The sequence below is a fragment of the Dermochelys coriacea genome, chromosome 6, assembly GCF_009764565.3.
Source record: "Dermochelys coriacea isolate rDerCor1 chromosome 6, rDerCor1.pri.v4, whole genome shotgun sequence".
Classification (NCBI taxonomy): domain Eukaryota; kingdom Metazoa; phylum Chordata; order Testudines; family Dermochelyidae; genus Dermochelys; species Dermochelys coriacea.
The window spans coordinates 24,835,099-24,852,392 of NC_050073.1; the positions used below are offsets into that span (position 1 = coordinate 24,835,099).

General features: G+C 40.5%; 1 protein-coding gene across 2 annotated transcripts in view; it reads right to left on the reverse strand.

Annotated features, from left to right (window-relative positions):
* The window catches only part of OTOG (otogelin), a 173,636-nt gene that overhangs the window by 129,360 nt on the left and 26,982 nt on the right, over nucleotides 1–17,294 (reverse strand). For both annotated transcript variants that reach the window (XM_038405412.2, XM_038405411.2), the window contains exons 8-15: nucleotides 16,870–17,075; nucleotides 15,301–15,431; nucleotides 13,340–13,446; nucleotides 12,239–12,348; nucleotides 11,539–11,664; nucleotides 10,261–10,369; nucleotides 6,402–6,448; nucleotides 5,184–5,329 (exon numbers count right to left, since the gene is read on the reverse strand). In XM_038405412.2, coding sequence (XP_038261340.1) covers nucleotides 5,184–5,329; nucleotides 6,402–6,448; nucleotides 10,261–10,369; nucleotides 11,539–11,664; nucleotides 12,239–12,348; nucleotides 13,340–13,446; nucleotides 15,301–15,431; nucleotides 16,870–17,075 — 982 coding nt within the window. The remainder of the gene's footprint in view (nucleotides 1–5,183; nucleotides 5,330–6,401; nucleotides 6,449–10,260; nucleotides 10,370–11,538; nucleotides 11,665–12,238; nucleotides 12,349–13,339; nucleotides 13,447–15,300; nucleotides 15,432–16,869; nucleotides 17,076–17,294) is intronic.

The window sequence follows — 17,294 nt, forward strand, 5'->3', positions numbered from 1 at the left end:
GGGGGTAGAAACCTTTTGTAGTGATAATCAAGGTGGGCCATTTCCAGCAGTTGACAAGAACCTCTGAGGAACAGTGTGTGTGTGTGTGGGCGGGGGGGAATAAACATGTGGAAATAGTTTTACTTTGTGTAATGACCCATCCACTCCCAGTCTTTATTCAAGCCTAAGTTAATTGTATCCCATTTGCAAATTAATTCCAATTCAGCAGTCTCTTGTTGGAGTCTGTTTTTGAAGTTTTTTTGTTGAAGAATTGCCACTTTTAGGCATGTTTATTCCCCCCCACCCTCAGACGTTCTTGTCAACTGCTGGAAATGGCCCACCTTGATTATCACTACAAAAGGCTCCCCCCCCCCGCTCTCCTGCTTGTAATAGCTCACCTTACCTGATCACTCTGGTTACAGTGTGTATGGTAACACCCATTGTTTCATGTTCTCTGTGTATATAAATCTCCCCACTGTATTTTCCACTGTATTCATACGATGAAGTGAGCTATAGCTCATGAAAGCTTATGCTCAAATAAATTTGTTAGTCTCTAAGGTGCCACAAGTACGCCTTTTCTTTTTGCGGATACAGACTAACACGGCTGCTACTCTGAAACCTGAGAAATAAGAGCTTCTGCAACACACATCTTTTAGATTACAATTCAGATTTATTTTTTATAAGGGAAACACATGTTGGATGTTCCCAAGTGTAAAGCAGTTTATTTGCCAAGTGGGGGGCATATAGTTAAGCAAATTAATGGATGCTTCACACCCCTACTCCGATGGTGTAGGGATTAACTTCAGTGAAGTTACTCTTGATTTACACCACATATGTCCTGATTTTCCACTCACTTATACCTGCAGTAGAGTTTATACCCACTTTGGATTCATGGAAACAGATCCTCTGGTCTGGACTCAGCACAAGACACAAGTATGTGGGAGTGAACCTGATCTTGGACCTGACTGTGGGTCCCAACATACACTAAAATGGCCTGATGGCTGCTCCAACTTACACCTGGCTGCTTACTGCCCCAAGAAGCTATTCTGACACCTATAAATCACCAGGCCACAGAGATAAATTAGGCACGACCCCTATGTCTGCGGTCAAGAAGAGGGTGATGTTAGAACAGCTCCCACGGCTGTCTGCAGTCTGAGGATTACCCCAGAAGGTCAGACACATCAACATTATGGTCACATTACAAAGTAGAAGCAGCACAAAGCCACTGAGGCAAGTAAGGCCCAAGTTCTTGCTTATTTTGCACAGAGGTAAGGGAGTGCTCCATGGGAGTGGAGAATAAAGCCCATAATGAGCATCTTGCATATTATCATAACAGAAACTTGAACCAAAGACCTTCATTATCTATTGCCAACATCTTTAGAAACAGCTCCCTCTAGCCAAGACAGTGCAAACTGGCCTAATCTGGCCTCAGCCTCTGTAACCCACTGATGAGTGAATGTTATGAGTTTCCTTCTCTGTCCCAATACACAGGACGAGAGTTGTTTCACCACCGAATTATAGAGCTCAAGCTGTAGCAGTTTATGACCTGGTTCAGTCCCTGCTGAGCCAGCCAACAGGGAAGCCATCACACATCAATTTGCTTAACTGAACTGCTGACAGTGTTTCTTCAGGAGATCCCATTTTGCTAGTCATTAGTCCAGCAACATGGGACACAACTGCAATATATCCCTCTTTCTCAAGTTTGGTCGATTCTACAAACCCTGTAGAAGCAGACATATGTAATCTTTAATGTTTATGTTCCTATTTTTTGTTACACTCTCTTTTTAATTGCACTAAAAATGAGGATTGAGCTTTCTTTCAGACTATAATACTGGAGTCAGCAACACCTCCGGATTTACAGGTTTCAGAGTAGCAACCGTGTTAGTCTGTATTCGCAAAAAGAAAAGGAGTACTTGTGTCACCTTAGAGACTAACAAATTTATTTGAGCATAAGCTTTCCTGAGCTACAGGCTGTAACTCACGAAAGCTTATGCTCAAATAAATTTGTTAGTCTCTAAGGTGCCACAAGTATCCGGGTTTACAGAAAGTAATCAATGCAGCCCCTCAGGGGTGAAACACAGTGACTATTTAGAAATGCACATCAGTTTTGAATAGAAAGCGAAGGAGAATACTATAGGCAAATGGAATTACAAAGAAAAACAGAGGGCAGAGGGCAACTGGGATCTCACTCAATGTAAATCAGAGGTAACTCCAGTGGACTGTAAGCTTTTCAGGGGAAATGACTGTCTTTGAACAGTGCCAGCACATTGTTGGAACTGTCGGAATACAAATAGCAAATAATAATAATAAAGTCTGTACAGTTTATATAAAGTTCAGACTCATCAGTAGAGTTGCTACTGATTTAAACTAGTTAAGTGAGATCAAAATCAGACTCCGAATGTAATTACCCAAGTTGGAATCTGGCCAGGACACAAAGTTTAACCAGTTCTACTCTCAGAACAGGCGGCCAGCAGCTCAGTTTTTTATCTCAAATACTCAAACATGGCAACTGCCATAGCACTGTGACCCTGACACAATATTGGAGCACTAGTTCAGAACAGATCATAGAATCATAGAATATCAGGGTTGGAAGGGACCCCAGAAGGTCATCTAGTCCAACCCCCTGCTCAAAGCAGGACCAAGTCCCAGTTAAATCATCCTAGCCAGGGCTTTGTCAAGCCTGACCTTAAAAACCTCTAAGGAAGGAGATTCTACCACCTCCCTAGGTAACGCATTCCAGTGTTTCACCACCCTCTTAGTGAAAAAGTTTTTCCTAATATCCAATCTAAACCTCCCCCATTGCAACTTGAGACCATTACTCCTCGTTCTGTCATCTGCTACCATTGAGAACAGTCTAGAGCCATCCTCTTTGAAACCCCCTTTCAGGTAGTTGAAAGCAGCTATCAAATCCCCCCTCATTCTTCTCTTCTGCAGACTAAACAATCCCAGCTCCCTCAGCCTCTCCTCATAAGTCATGTGCTCTAGACCCCTAATCATTTTTGTTGCCCTTCGCTGTACTCTTTCCAATTTATCCACATCCTTCTTGTAGTGTGGGGCCCAAAACTGGACACAGTACTCCAGATGAGGCCTCACCAGTGTCGAATAGAGGGGAACGATCACGTCCCTCGATCTGCTCGCTATGCCCCTACTTATACATCCCAAAATGCCATTGGCCTTCTTGGCAACAAGGGCACACTGCTGACTCATATCCAGCTTCTCGTCCACTGTCACCCCTAGGTCCTTTTCCGCAGAACTGCTGCCGAGCCATTCGGTCCCTAGTCTGTAGCGGTGCATTGGATTCTTCCATCCTAAGTGCAGGACCCTGCACTTATCCTTATTGAACCTCATTAGATTTCTTTTGGCCCAATCTTCCAATTTGTCTAGGTCCTTCTGTATCCTATCCCTCCCCTCCAGCGTATCTACCACTCCTCCCAGTTTAGTATCATCCGCAAATTTGCTGAGAGTGCAATCCACACCATCCTCCAGATCATTTATGAAGATATTGAACAAAACGGGCCCCAGGACCGACCCCTGGGGCACTCCACTTGACACCGGCTGCCAACTAGACATGGAGCCATTGATCACTACCCGTTGAGCCCGACAATCTAGCCAGCTTTCTACCCACCTTATAGTGCATTCATCCAGCCCATACTTCCTTAACTTGCTGACAAGAATGCTGTGGGAGACCGTGTCAAAAGCTTTGCTAAAGTCAAGAAACAATACATCCACTGCTTTCCCTTCATCCACAGAACCAGTAATCTCATCATAAAAGGCGATGCTAAGTACTGGACAAATTCTGCCCTTGGGTGTATATATATAGCACCTATTGAAGTAAGTGGAAAGGCAACCATCCAAAAAAGGAAGTTGGACACTCAGAAATGTGGTGTATTCAGGACTGTATTGGAATTACAAGTTATCACTTGAAGAATGTGTGGTGGGGGCAAGGAGTTCATGATCCCATTTATATGCTAGAGGGGTCTGTAGTAAAGTGTGTGACTGGAGTCAGTCTGAAAAGAGCCAGCTTACAGCAAGGTGGGGTGAATTGTGCCACTCTGCCTTAAGGAACAGCCTTTTTTCTCTCTCTCTGTTTTAGGGTTCTTTGTGTTACTGTCATAAATTCTAAGAAATAAAGTAGTTATGTTGCACCCTTTCAGCAAGAGTATTTATGTTTTTATCTAATATCTTTTATGTGTGCTGTGACCATTTCCCACAGCAACTAGGTATTCCTTGGAAAACTAGTACAGACCTGACCCAACTTTGCTTACATTGCAAGGCCTAACAAGACCACAACACAAGGTTAAATGCTCCAACTGACTATATTAATCATGGTTGTATTAGATATCATGAAGGTAATAAAAACCTTGTCCAATGTACTGTGTTTCATCAGCACAAGTAATGTTACAATGATATACATACACACAGGACTGGCTTCACACATGTAGAACAGACATGCAACTTTTTTGTGTGACTACAGAATAATGGGCAGATGTTTGGCCATTTGCCTAAGACAGCAGAACTCCTAGACTCAGCCATACTTTACAAACACACACACACACACACACACACACACACAGATTTAGAGAGAGTTCACCACCATCAAGACTCTTGACAGGTGCCCCGAAAACTTTATGCAGCTTTCCAAACGCCACAGCTAAAATTCTTTACAGGTTACAAGAAGCACACAAAATGAGAAGCCCCTATGCAATTCACTGAGAATGGTAATAGTGTTCTGTGATTGCTACATTATGTTTGCTATGTGCTTATGGCAGACCTGAAGAGAGAGAAGAGCCCACCACACCCAGAAGCCTCCAGGACAATCAGATATCAACATTTATTTTTCAGAGTAAGCACATCTTTTCTATTTTTCCCCCTCACCTAGGACCTGATCCAATGCCTATTGAAGTCAATGGGAGTCAATGATTAATTTTAATGGATCCTGGATCAAGATCCCAAGGCACAGCTCTTACTCTCTCTGGATGTAGATGTATTCGGCTTTCTCCACAATCCTCCTCAAAAAATCTATTTAAATGCCTTTAAAAATAAATTAATTAAAGAAATTCATTGCTACAGTCTTGTTTTTAAAGTATTACATTGTACAGGTAGTTGGTTTTCCCCTTACCCCCCGCCATATTGAACACATTTTTCTGACTCTGGTAACAGAAAATAGAAGATACAAGATATAATTAGAAAGCATTAAGCCTTACCGGTCCACAAGGAGCATTTTGCAGAGACACTGTAAACTTGCCAGATCTGTGGCTTTTTGCCAAAATATATTGGCAGGTAGCTTGGAAAGTGTATTTGCGCCCATCAAATGTCATGAAGTTAATGTCTCCTGAGACAGAGCATTCAGCTGATATTAAAAAAAAGAATAAAGTCCTTTATTACAGAGCAAGTATTTGTTGTAAATAGTCTACAACTTTTATTATTACTGTAAGATTCAAATACTCTGGTATAGATCGAACAACTTTAATGACTGATTAACAATGTTATTCATGTGCTGTACTCAAGTGTTAGTGACAGGGAATGCATTAACCGAGCCCCCATAAAGCGGTTAGAATATGAACACTTGATCTTAGAAATTCTCCTGGGATCCACTGCAAACTAACACTGAATATTGATAATCACTGCTCTATAAGTTTGTCAGGCTATTAACTGTCAGGACTTAGATACCACAGTGGTGGGCATTACAGAAAACCCTAAGACAGGTGGGTAATTGGATGTGTAAAATTTGGATTATTGATTATTTTTATTTCTTTATATATTATTATACACAAAAAACTGTGTTAAAGGTTTGCATTAAGGTTGCAAAGTTAAGCATTCAAAAGTTAAACGCCAACATTAAAATAAAGTTTTTTGTTTATAATTCAGCCAGATTTGGGATTTTTTCTTTCACAGGAACAACAAAAATGTAATTCCTGACACCAGGCAACCCCAACTGCCAAATTTTAAATCTTTGCAATGAAACAGCTATAAGAATGCTTTTAATGTGGTCAAAAGAATGTATTTTTCCCTACTCATGTTCTTGGAAAAACAAATCATCTGAGGAAGACATCTGGCATGAAAAATTTCAGCTCAAGCCGTTTAAATTATAATGGGAAGTGTTGGTCAGCATAAACTAAAGATGGTGCCACCAGCTCTGCCTATAACAACACTCAACTAGCATACTTTGAAGGGCATTATCTAGCTGAACAGAAAAATGAAGATGGCTGTTATGGAGGTCATTGTAATACCTATTACAATGTGTGTATAGGTGTGTATGTGTATATGTAGTTATATAAAGAGACACACACGTTGTACAATAGAAAATCTTGTTAAAATACTTCTCAGGGCAGAATTTGGCCTTAAGTAACAATTGGCTATTATAAACTAACATAATATTTTGGAATCTATGAGGTGCCTGACCCCAGATCCTTTACACATACCTGGACAGGTAAGATTTGTGCAAGACCACTTTCCTCCAATACAAGTACTGAAAGAAAAATCAAAAGTTGCATATTAAAAAAAATTCAAAATTCAAAGTCCATCAGCTCCACCTTCTGGTTTTCTGCTCCAGGGAGACATCACCAAAGGAGTACGTGGGGTGGAGGGGTACTGCAATAGCAGAAGGTGGCCAGACTCAGATATTGTGGGTAATGGTTGGACTTGATTATAAGTGGGGAGGTTGGTTTAGACCACCATCTGTTACTTTGCATAGAGGCCCACAAAATCTTGGATTAGTCTTGCTTTTCTCTCATTAATGATCATTATAAAAACTAATGATGAATGAACCTCAAAAGGTCAGGGAGCTTCAGTTTGGATCAAATCACTTGAAAATGTGGATGTTTATCCAGAGTTTATCTGAACCTGTTGGATGTGCTTGATACAGAAGTTCAGGTCAATTTCTTTTTTTTTTTTTCTTCTTCTTTTTTTTTTAAATCTGAACTTGATCACCTCTCCTTAGTAAAACAACAACAACATGGATCAATTCTGTTAATAAAAGGACTGCATTGTAGAGGGCTGAGTTTTAGGGAAGAAGGCATGAAAGTCTCACTTTCTAAGATTTTTGTTCAGACTCACTCACAAGATGTTTCTCTGCAGCATCAGAACCCCTTAAATATTTACACTGAGAGACTTTTCTGAATATACGAGTCTGAAGAAAAAATGGGAAGTATCAGATACTTGTCTGATCCATAACATGCCTTCTACTCTTGATAAAATAGGAAGCCTTGCATCTTAAATGCTATTGCTATCATGGTGCATGCTGTATCCCGCATCATGGATCTCTCCCTTAGCAGTTTTTTTCCAGTACAGAAAGCAGTAGTTGGTGCAGTTATGGAGTGCCATTACAGTTCAGAACCGCCCCGTTTTCAACTCATGAAGAAGCGGGGGCAGGGGGAGTGAAGTCACTTTGCAAGGCCTATGGTATGCAAGAACATGACCAAACATGTTTATGAAATAGAAGTTCTAAACACCATTTTTAAGGACAGCAATCTGTAAATAACACTACAGCAATAAGAGGGAACTAATGTCAAGGCAACGACTAAAGGTGTCTTTTTTTCTGTAGCAGAGGTTTATAAAAAAAATAGAAATCTGTTCAATTTTTCATTTTATTGAAATGAAACCTGTATCTATCCTGCTCATCAGAACAATTTGATCTTGTCAAAGAGAGAATATCTTCCCTTTGGCCTTGAAGGTAAGATGTGCAGTCTATTTAATGATTCTCTGTGGAAAAGCATATTTAGGGTGTACTGTAACTATAAAGTGGTGTGGCTCATATCTCAAACATCTACATCTCTACAAGAATGAGGGAAGGAAGCGATCCCTGAGCACAGATCTCACTATACATCACCACTTTGCATTGTCTGCTCACCAGACATGTCTTTAAGACTCTTCCACCTTCCAGACTACAGCACATGTAAAAAGGCAATGGTTTGATTTAGTCTTGTTGCTTTCAAAGTATGTCAGATGTAATTCCCATAAGACCTGTGAAATCCAGCTATACCAGGGCTACCAGAACAGCAGAAACAAGTTTCTCTAATCAGCCTTATTAAAACACAGTCTCATATTTTTGTGCTCGACACCACAGAATGATCTGTTTTATTGGAGTCCAACCTGTGGCTCTTGAAGTTCTAAATTGTGGCCCTCAAGTTTCACAATGTTAAAATATGGTCTTGATTATAAACTGAAAATGCATTCCCCAAGCCAGGCCTTGCAATTATTTAAATGAAACATTTGAATCAGCTTTGTCACTACAGGAAGGAGCTAGGGGACACTGCCTCCCCAGCTGTCTTCCACTCCTTCCCGTGCATCCCAGAAGCAGCTCCATTATGAGCCCGAACTTCATGAGCAGCTCTTGTCCCTTCCCTGCCGCAGCTGTTCAGCAGTTCCCCAGCTTGCTGCCTACTAGATTGCAGGGGGAGGGGAGTAGCTCTGGTTGTGTCACAGCAGGGTAGTGGGCAGCCAGACCTCGAGGTCAGAGCCAGAGTCCACAGTCACAAGACAGAAGTCAAGCATCAGATGGGTCAGGATACCAGGAGCTCAGAAGCAGGAGACAAACTGGAAATCAGAACCACAAGTCAGGTGCCAGGAGTCAAGCCAGGGGAGCAGGAGCAGGAAGCACAAGGCACACAGTCCAGAACAACATGGATCCCAGTTGTTCAGACAACTTCCTGTTCCTGCTGCTGGCTTAAGTAGGACCAGCAAGCCAATCAGCTACTCTGTCACTCCACCAATAGGACCTCAGAGGAAGAGCCTCAACCTGGAGTTTGTGTAGGTCCTGGGTAGGCAGTTGTCAGCAGGCTACCAAGTGGCAGGTTGGAACATGGCTACTCCTGTCCTACAGACCCAGATTCGAGGCCCATGGATTGCTCCATTGCTTACTTACCTCCCAGATTGTGGGAGCCTGAAGAGGAGCTGACAGAAGCCGAGTTGGCTCTGCCTGAGCCTAAAGGAATATTTAGCAAAGAGTGGTTCCCCTCCCCTACACAGCCGTGGCTGGGGAGAGGATGAAAAACTGAGAACCAAAAATAGTTATGGCTCCAAGTCCAGGTTAGAGTAGCCTGGGGGCTGCTTTATCTTGTTCCAGCTGGCTATAGTCCCCAAGGGACTATACACTAAATGGGGATTACCAGAGTGCAGCCTGCTCCAACCATAATCCCTCCCCAAAAGAACACACACCGGCTGCACCTGCGGCTGCAGATAGAGAGAGGTGAAGGAACCAGCTATACTCAATGAGTGTCCAAGGACAACTCCTCCGTACCTGGAAATCCCCTGCAGGAGACCTGGTTTCCACTCCATTGTGCTTCCTGAGTACACAAAGGGAAGAGAACTGGGCAGAAAATCTGCCCCAGAGAACTGATGGTGGCCCTTTGCCATTTTTAAAGTAATATGTTTGGCTCTTGGCTGAAAAATGCAGATGTCTCTGCTCTGAGATAGAAATTATTTTTGCATGCGATAACACTGTTGTTAAAAAAAGCATTTGGTACATTAGTGACTTTGGGGATTTAAGGGGAGCTGAGCAACTGTAGCTTTCATTGACTTCATTTGGAGGCATGGGTGCTCAGCAGCTCTGAAAAATCCAACCTTGTGTAGGTGATTAATAAATCACTAAGTACAGGTCATGCAATTGGTAAACACAGAGGGCAGCTGCGAAATGAATTAATGATTACAATAAAGAATGGTGAGCCCAGAATAAGTGTCTGTGAAACTTTAAGGGTTCTATAATTATATAAATTTCCCCATCTAAGATTATCATCTGACACTATAAGTAGACTCTTTCTGATATTATCCTAGCAGTTTCACTATCCTAATATTTAATCTACAATCCAAATCCAGATTCTGCTTGTCCCTACAGAATTTCTAGATTCAAAGAAGTGTTGACAACACAATGGAAATTAAATGAGGATACCTGAGAAGATTATTTTAGACTCTAAAACAAGCTGTCTGACACTTATCTTGAGATTATCTGAATTTGGGTTTGAGCTAAATTTTATCCCAGTATAAATTGGTACAACTCCACTGAAGCCCATAGAGCTGTGCCAATTTACACCAACAGAAAATCAGACGCAATTATGTAAAAATGTCTAAGTTTATTTAAACTGTTAACATTAATCAGCTTTATTTTTCTATTTGCCTTCCATAAGCGGAAAGAAAAGTGCATTCACTGCCCCTCCATAATCAGACAAAGTATGTTATAGACAAATTGATTGTATTTTCATAAAAGTAGGGGATGTAAGAAGGGGCTTTCTGTCTCATGATCAAATGATTAATGAAGTATGCAGTACGAAAAGGGAAGTTACTAACCAGTTATTGCACTCCTCATGAACCACAGAGCCCGTTCTATAGGAATTTCCATGATAATCACATGGGCATTCTGTAGGCTTGACACATAATTCATTTTCATAAATTAGACCTAGAAGGAATAATCCAACATGAAATAAATGTGAATGAGCTTTATTAATGGTGGCTGGAGCTTTGTCTACCTAACTAGTACTTCTAATAACAAAACTAATGGCCCTATGGAGTAAATATTTTAGAATAGCTTGAAGTTTCTTTCATCTTGCAGAAAAAAATTATATATAAATTAAATATTAGATTTAATCCCTTTATTGTTGGAGATATACTGAAGTCACTGGGAGCTGCTGGTTAAAGTTCAGTATCTTTGAAAGTCACACTGCTTTATTTAAGTGTCTTATGAATCCTGGAGCTTAATGTCAAGCACTCATTGTTTGACACTCTTGGCCTTTAGCCATACATTTTATTCACCGTTTGCTGTGTATTTTGTTCCTTAGTGACTAATTTAAATTATAAGTATTCTAGTACTAGAACCCATAGCACAATAACCCACTGGAAACTAAGCAGATAACAGAGATGATTACACTTACATACCAGCAGAGAATTACTGAGGGGCACCACTTTTAAGATTCATGGAACATCACTACTCTGTTTCATCTGTCCCCTTCCAGACAGAGTTACATATCCAATAACTGGCAGTAGCAAATGGAGAATAAGGACAAGATTTTTGCATTTAGGTATGTGCACAAGGCCAAGTTAAGAAATAGACTTGATACAAATAGGGACACATCTAGGACCCCAGGTCCCATCATCAGCAGAATCTCAGCTTTCATTAAAAAAAACCCATAACTATGTATGTTTCTAGTCTTCATGGTTGCAAAAGAGAGCTTGAAAATGTGACTTGAGTGTAACCAATGCAATGATGTTTGCCTGAGTCTACAGACAGCCTCTAGCAGAGAGATGAGCAGAAGCCACTAGAACCAGGGAGGAAGCTGCCTAGCTCCAAAACCAGCACCAGAGCAAACCAGTGCCTCTTGCACAGGGGTGGTTCCACCTGGCTACTGGTTCAAGAGTGGGAAGGACTCAATCAGTGCAGGAGAAGGGCCCCCCCAGTACTCTCCCTGTTGAGGCAGCAGCCATGATGAGTCCCCCATGCGAGTGTGTGCCTAGATCCCCAGATTGCCTCCCCAGCCTGGTTCCCATTGGTTTCACCAAGGCTCACACACATATCTGAAGGCCAAATTTAGCTATTGGATAAAACAAGTTTGAGAAATAAGGCTGTGTTACCATCTGGACAGTAGCATCCATCGACACAGGGAAGTTCACTGTCAATACACTGTGTTTTTTGCTGACATGAAACTGGGCAACAGTCGATACATTCATTGTAGATTAAATGTTCTTCACAGGTAATAACTGAAAAATGAAACAAGCTGAGAAATGAAAAGGCATTATGCTACCACCTCAGTGGAAGATAATACTATTCACACTGTTTTCATATATTTTACTTTTTTTAATTCACATATCAAATCTGACATACTGAATTGTGAAGGTTTATCCAAGTGCTACTTGAATAAAACATTTTTAAGTCCTTGCAAATTTTATATTTCAGAAATCAAAGGAGTAGTAATCAATATCTGAGACAGAAAGTTTACAATAGATAAGATTCACAATCTTCTCAAAAATACCCGCAATGTTTCTAACAGGATGATTTATTTTAAAACATTTTTAAAGTAATTAAAAATATGCTTCATAATTTATGACAGTCTTACACTTATATAGAACCTTTCATAAGGAAAGTTTCCTAAAAAGACAGACTAAATGTGCAAAAATTAGACATAGTAAAGTTCATCTAGCATTGAAGCGCAGTCAGCTCTATATTGTCTGTGGAAGGCACACTGAACTATAACAGAAAGAAAGATGTGCAGAACTGTCTCATCAAAGTTCAGCTATTGGGTAATATTTTAAAGTATGTGACTAGCCAACATACCACATTGCTGAAAGTGTGTCCGCCATCCATGAAGGGCTTTTCCTGCTTGAGCACAGGCCCTAGCATATTCAGTTAATGCTCGACACCAAGTTGCATTATCTGCAGCTGACCTTATACAGATAAAAATTGGCATGACCTTACTTTCTCCCTATAATCATATAAATATGCATCCATAACTTCATAAATAAGTCTTGCATTGTTTCAACAATACGCATGTTCTGGTATTTGAATTTATACTAATAAGTAATAACATTTTGAAATATTGTGTTGGTTAAATAACCTAAAGTTCTTAAATTAATAAAACATTCTACCCTGCTTGGGAGACTACTTATCAATATACGCGGTGCCTGATTCTGATCTTAATTATACTGGTATAAATCAAGAACAACTCCATTACAATCAATGCACTTTTATAGCAATGTAAAAGTAATGAGAGTGAGATTAGAATCAGGTTCTTGATTTTTAACAAAGAGAAGAAATTCTCTCAGAAAAGTTATTAAGATCAAGGGAACAAAAGGAAAGCATTAAGAGTGCCATCAATGTGCTCAGCATGGTACAGGATGCAAAAAGCTGTCTTTGCCCCAGCAATCTTACACTTTAAATCACAGTCAGAACAGTTCAGACAAACAATGCCTCGGGTTGCCAGATGACAGAGTAATCTTCAAGGAGTGTAGATTTTTTAAAAATCATTGATTGTCTCTCTTTGTCGGACTAACAAAACTAATGTTTTGTGGAAGATTTTTTGTATTTGTTTGTTGATGCAGCAATCCTGCACCATTAGAATAGAATATACTGATTATGGCATATCATATATAGTAAAGTACATACATACTCGAAGACAGGTAAATTGGGTAATTTAAAACTCATTGAAAGTTACTGGGCCTGAGGCTTTTCTCACTTAAACCAGAGAAACTGAGAATAACTCCACTGAATCTGTGATGGTATGTGGGTATAAAACCAGGCCCATTTTATTACATCACAAGAACTGTTAGATACAAAGTGTTATGCAGAAAAGACATGTATTGAAGGGTCAGATATATTTTCTGGAGAAGAAAATGTGTTATCTACCAGCTTTTGAATTATCAAAAAATGCTTACTTACATGCAGAGGTCATTGGTGCAACTGGCCATGAAAGGAAGAGGACTCACAGAATCATGACATTGTTCAAATGGGGGCCATAGTAGTGTATTACACAGAGCATATGCCTTCTAAAAAGAAAGAGATTGCTGCTGTGAAAGGAATGTTCTTAAAAACATAAGCAGCATAGCACATGGTGCAAAAGCAAAACATGTGGAATGCTCAGGCTAAGAAACAGTTTCTTCTCAACAATTAAAAGAAGTTGTCTGTAGCATATTGCTCTCCATCAGGGCTGACTAGAGAGGGAAGAAGGGAGTGAGGGGTTAATTGTACCAGGGCCTTAGTTCAGGGTCCCCCACAAAACTGCCTGTAACTGAGGTGAAATGGGGGGGGCAGCAAACATGATGTACCAGGACCCCAAACTGCTCTCCATCCTAAACTTGTCACATTGACTCCTCAGTGCTGTCTGTTCTTGTCTATACAATCACTGGATATGGACCAAGATGAGAACCTTAGACTCTGGGTTAGAGCTCAATCTGAATGCACACAAAGTTGTAGTCAGTGTTCTGGTAGGGCCCATTCTAAGCTCAGTGCACATACCACCACAAAAAACTTCTGCACATTTTAAACATTTACCTGTCATCTATAAAGGCTTCAAACACCTCCCACCCTGAATTGAAAGGACCAGCCAACCTCTCTCAAATATACCTTCGGGCTTCACAACATGCCCAAGGGTCAATACACTCTGGTTCTGTCAACCTAGTGAGCAAATTCCAGCATCCCCTCACTGTAGACACCCAGCATGTAGGTCAATTAAAATATGCAATAAAATGCATCACAACCAAAATGTGATGTCTCAAGTCATCTGTCACTGGCTTCAGTACAAAATATTTCATCTTGGTTGCGGGGAGGGAACCTTCCCCAAAGCACTTCATGTAGAGGGAAAAAATATTGGAATTGGGGTGGGCAAAAGGGATAATAACTAAACCCTTGTTGCTGACACCTATGATGCATTTCATTTCTGTTTTCTTAAGGGCTATTTCTTTCTGTCCTTTCTCAGAAGAAAAAAATAGTTTTGCCTATGGAAAGATTCCGGGATTGGCCCTTTGGTTTGCAGCATTTCACTGGTACAACTTGAAAAAATATTGCTCAAGAATGTCACCGGAGTTTTACTTCCTTGGTTACAGAGATGAAATTTTGGTCCCCAGTGAGAAGAGAAGTGCTTTAATCTCTTTAAGCAGCTGTTTTGGCACCAGATCTGGAGGAATCCATTGGCCTGGTTTCCAGGCTGCACTTTTTCTTACGATAAGACAGCAGAATGTGCCAGAAGATCAAGGTCTACATTACAAACTTAAAAGAGAAGGCAGATGAAAAAAGCACAAGAATGGACCACTCCATCAACCACTCCAAACCCCTTTCTAACTAAGCATAGTCTATTCTTTGAGGCAGTGTCAGGAAAAAATATGTACTCTGGAACTAGATGACACTAACCAAAGGACATAACATCACATCTGATATTGAAGGTTTTTGACTAAATCCTGCACTCTGAGTATTGAGTGAGGGAAAGGAGATGGTAGGAGAAGCAATTCTCCCCCAACCCAGTACTATCCCCCACCCCTTCCATAGAAGTAGGAAGGCAAAATCTCGCTGTAACACTTGAGAGCTGGGAAAGGCGACATTTAAACACAGCAGCCTGCACTACACACCATATCCCCCAAAAAACATATCTAACCCCTCAGCCAGTTAGTACATAAGCTGCAGTGAGCAAAAAGTAGGAATAGCAAACAGGGATTTGCAGTGTGCTCCTGCTTCACAGTCTCTCTTCACCTCCTTCCTCACAGCCTGCAGGGAGGAGTCCTGCTCTGCATCACAGCATTCCTGTAGCAAAGGACACACTGGGCAGCATCTCTATTCTTCCTCGATGCACTGACCAAGACCCTATAAAAATTACACTGTTAATTTCCCTTGTTAATTTTGATTCACACCTGTAAAGAGTCTTGGCTTTGGGTCAAACAGGGTGGCTCATAGTTAAAAGAGTTATCCCAGTCAGGTGAGCCCTGTGGACGATTTTCCCTCCAGCTCTCTACAAACTCTGCAATGTCTTCAGTCAATTTTCCTAAGAAATATACATAAATATTAAAGCATCAATTTGACACAGAACAATAACTGCATTTGTATAGCCTCTTCCATCCGAGAACCTCAGATCTTAACAACCATGTCAAAGTGACCATCTCTTTAAGAGTTGGGTCAGCCCCACTTATGACTAATCAGTGGCCTCCCATCTGAGGCTGCAAGGTGAAGCTGATAGCCTGAAGGTCCGTAACATGACCAGCAAGATCTCAGCTGGTTAGGGAGGCCCTGTGGTAGGCCTGGAGCTGTGGAAGTAGCCCAGCTGGTTGGTGTCTCCCAGGCAAATGACCTGGAAAGTGAGAGCCAAAGGGAGCAGGAAGTCTTCTACAGAAGACCATGGATTAAGGGAAAGAACCCAGTTATATGAAACTCCCAGGAAGGTTGCCTGGAGAATGAGAATAACAAGGAGTCCCTGGATCAGGGCAAGGACTTGGAATGTCTGAGAGAGGTGAGGGAAACACCTGTGGGAACTATAGCCATGTTCGGCACAGGAAGTATTTTATATATATATATATATATATATATATATATATATATATTTTGCCTATGTTTTTGGTTTAACCAATAAAGTGTACCCTGAGGTAAGGGCTGAAACTGACTCTGGCATACCATTCATTCTTCGTTGAGCTAGGTGAGATAATTTAAAGGGCCAGCTGGGAGAAGGCAGCTAAGGGCTGCACTCTGCAATAAGCCATTAAACTTGAAAGCCCATTTTAAAGGTATAGAAATAATATCTTCATTTTTATTGGAGAAAATGAGACACAAAAAGCTTAAGGGCAAGAATTTAAAAAGTGACTAGTGATTTGGGGTTCTCAGCATGAGATACTTTAAAAAGAAGATCTGATTTTCAAATAGTACCAACCAACCACCCTCTTAAAATCTGGACCCTCTCATGTCTCAGGTTGGGTGCCCAGAAACTGAGGGTCTGAAATCACTTGTGAAAATCTTGGTTGAAATGAAATGACATCACTTGAATTTTTGGTGGTGTTTTTTAATTACAAATTAAAGTTTAATTTTTATTGACTTATCCTCCCAAAATAGTAGTGGTATTTTCAGGTTGCCAGAGATTCCTTGTGCACTTAGAGAGGAGGGAAAATGTAAAAACCTATCTACTTTTTAGGTTCCTAGAATGCAAAGTACGAGTACAGTTCTAGCTGGGTGCCTGAGCCAAATGTTTAGTTTATTTTGAAAGGGATCCCTAACCATAAATCTTGAGACTATATTGAACCCAGATATCCTTACAGATAACATCTGACAGAAGAGTTACAATATCTTATTTTAATTTCAAATACAGATATACTTTTAAAGACAATTAAGACTACCATAAAAACTACATTGAATGGAGTTAATTTTTGACCAGGAAAATTAAAATGAACTGAAGCAAACCTATATTAACATCATAACAAATATGTAAAAATACTCACCATAACTAGTCTCAAGCTCATCCTGCAGGATAGCATTGTTGTTCCCGCATAACCCATGTGTTTTGCCCAAGTAGTCTGGTGTCAACTTTATATAGACTGCAGATGTACCATCCCAAGCCAGAGTGAATGCATACCGGTGTCTAACTAGGATGTACCCAGCTAGTTTTTGGATGTGTACATTTCCTATAGCACGAGGTAACTGAACTCTGTGAAGCAAGTATAATTAAAGACAAAAGAACAAAGAATTTTTAAATGAAAAAAATTTCCATGTAAAGGAATTATTACTCAGTGATTTAATGACTTCCCTATAAACTTGCGGGAAACTGTGCTTTGAGTAACACTGATGTAAATCTGGAGAAACTCAATTGAAACCAACGGAGTTGTATCAGATTCACATCCAGCTCCAAACATGAATGCAGAAATTT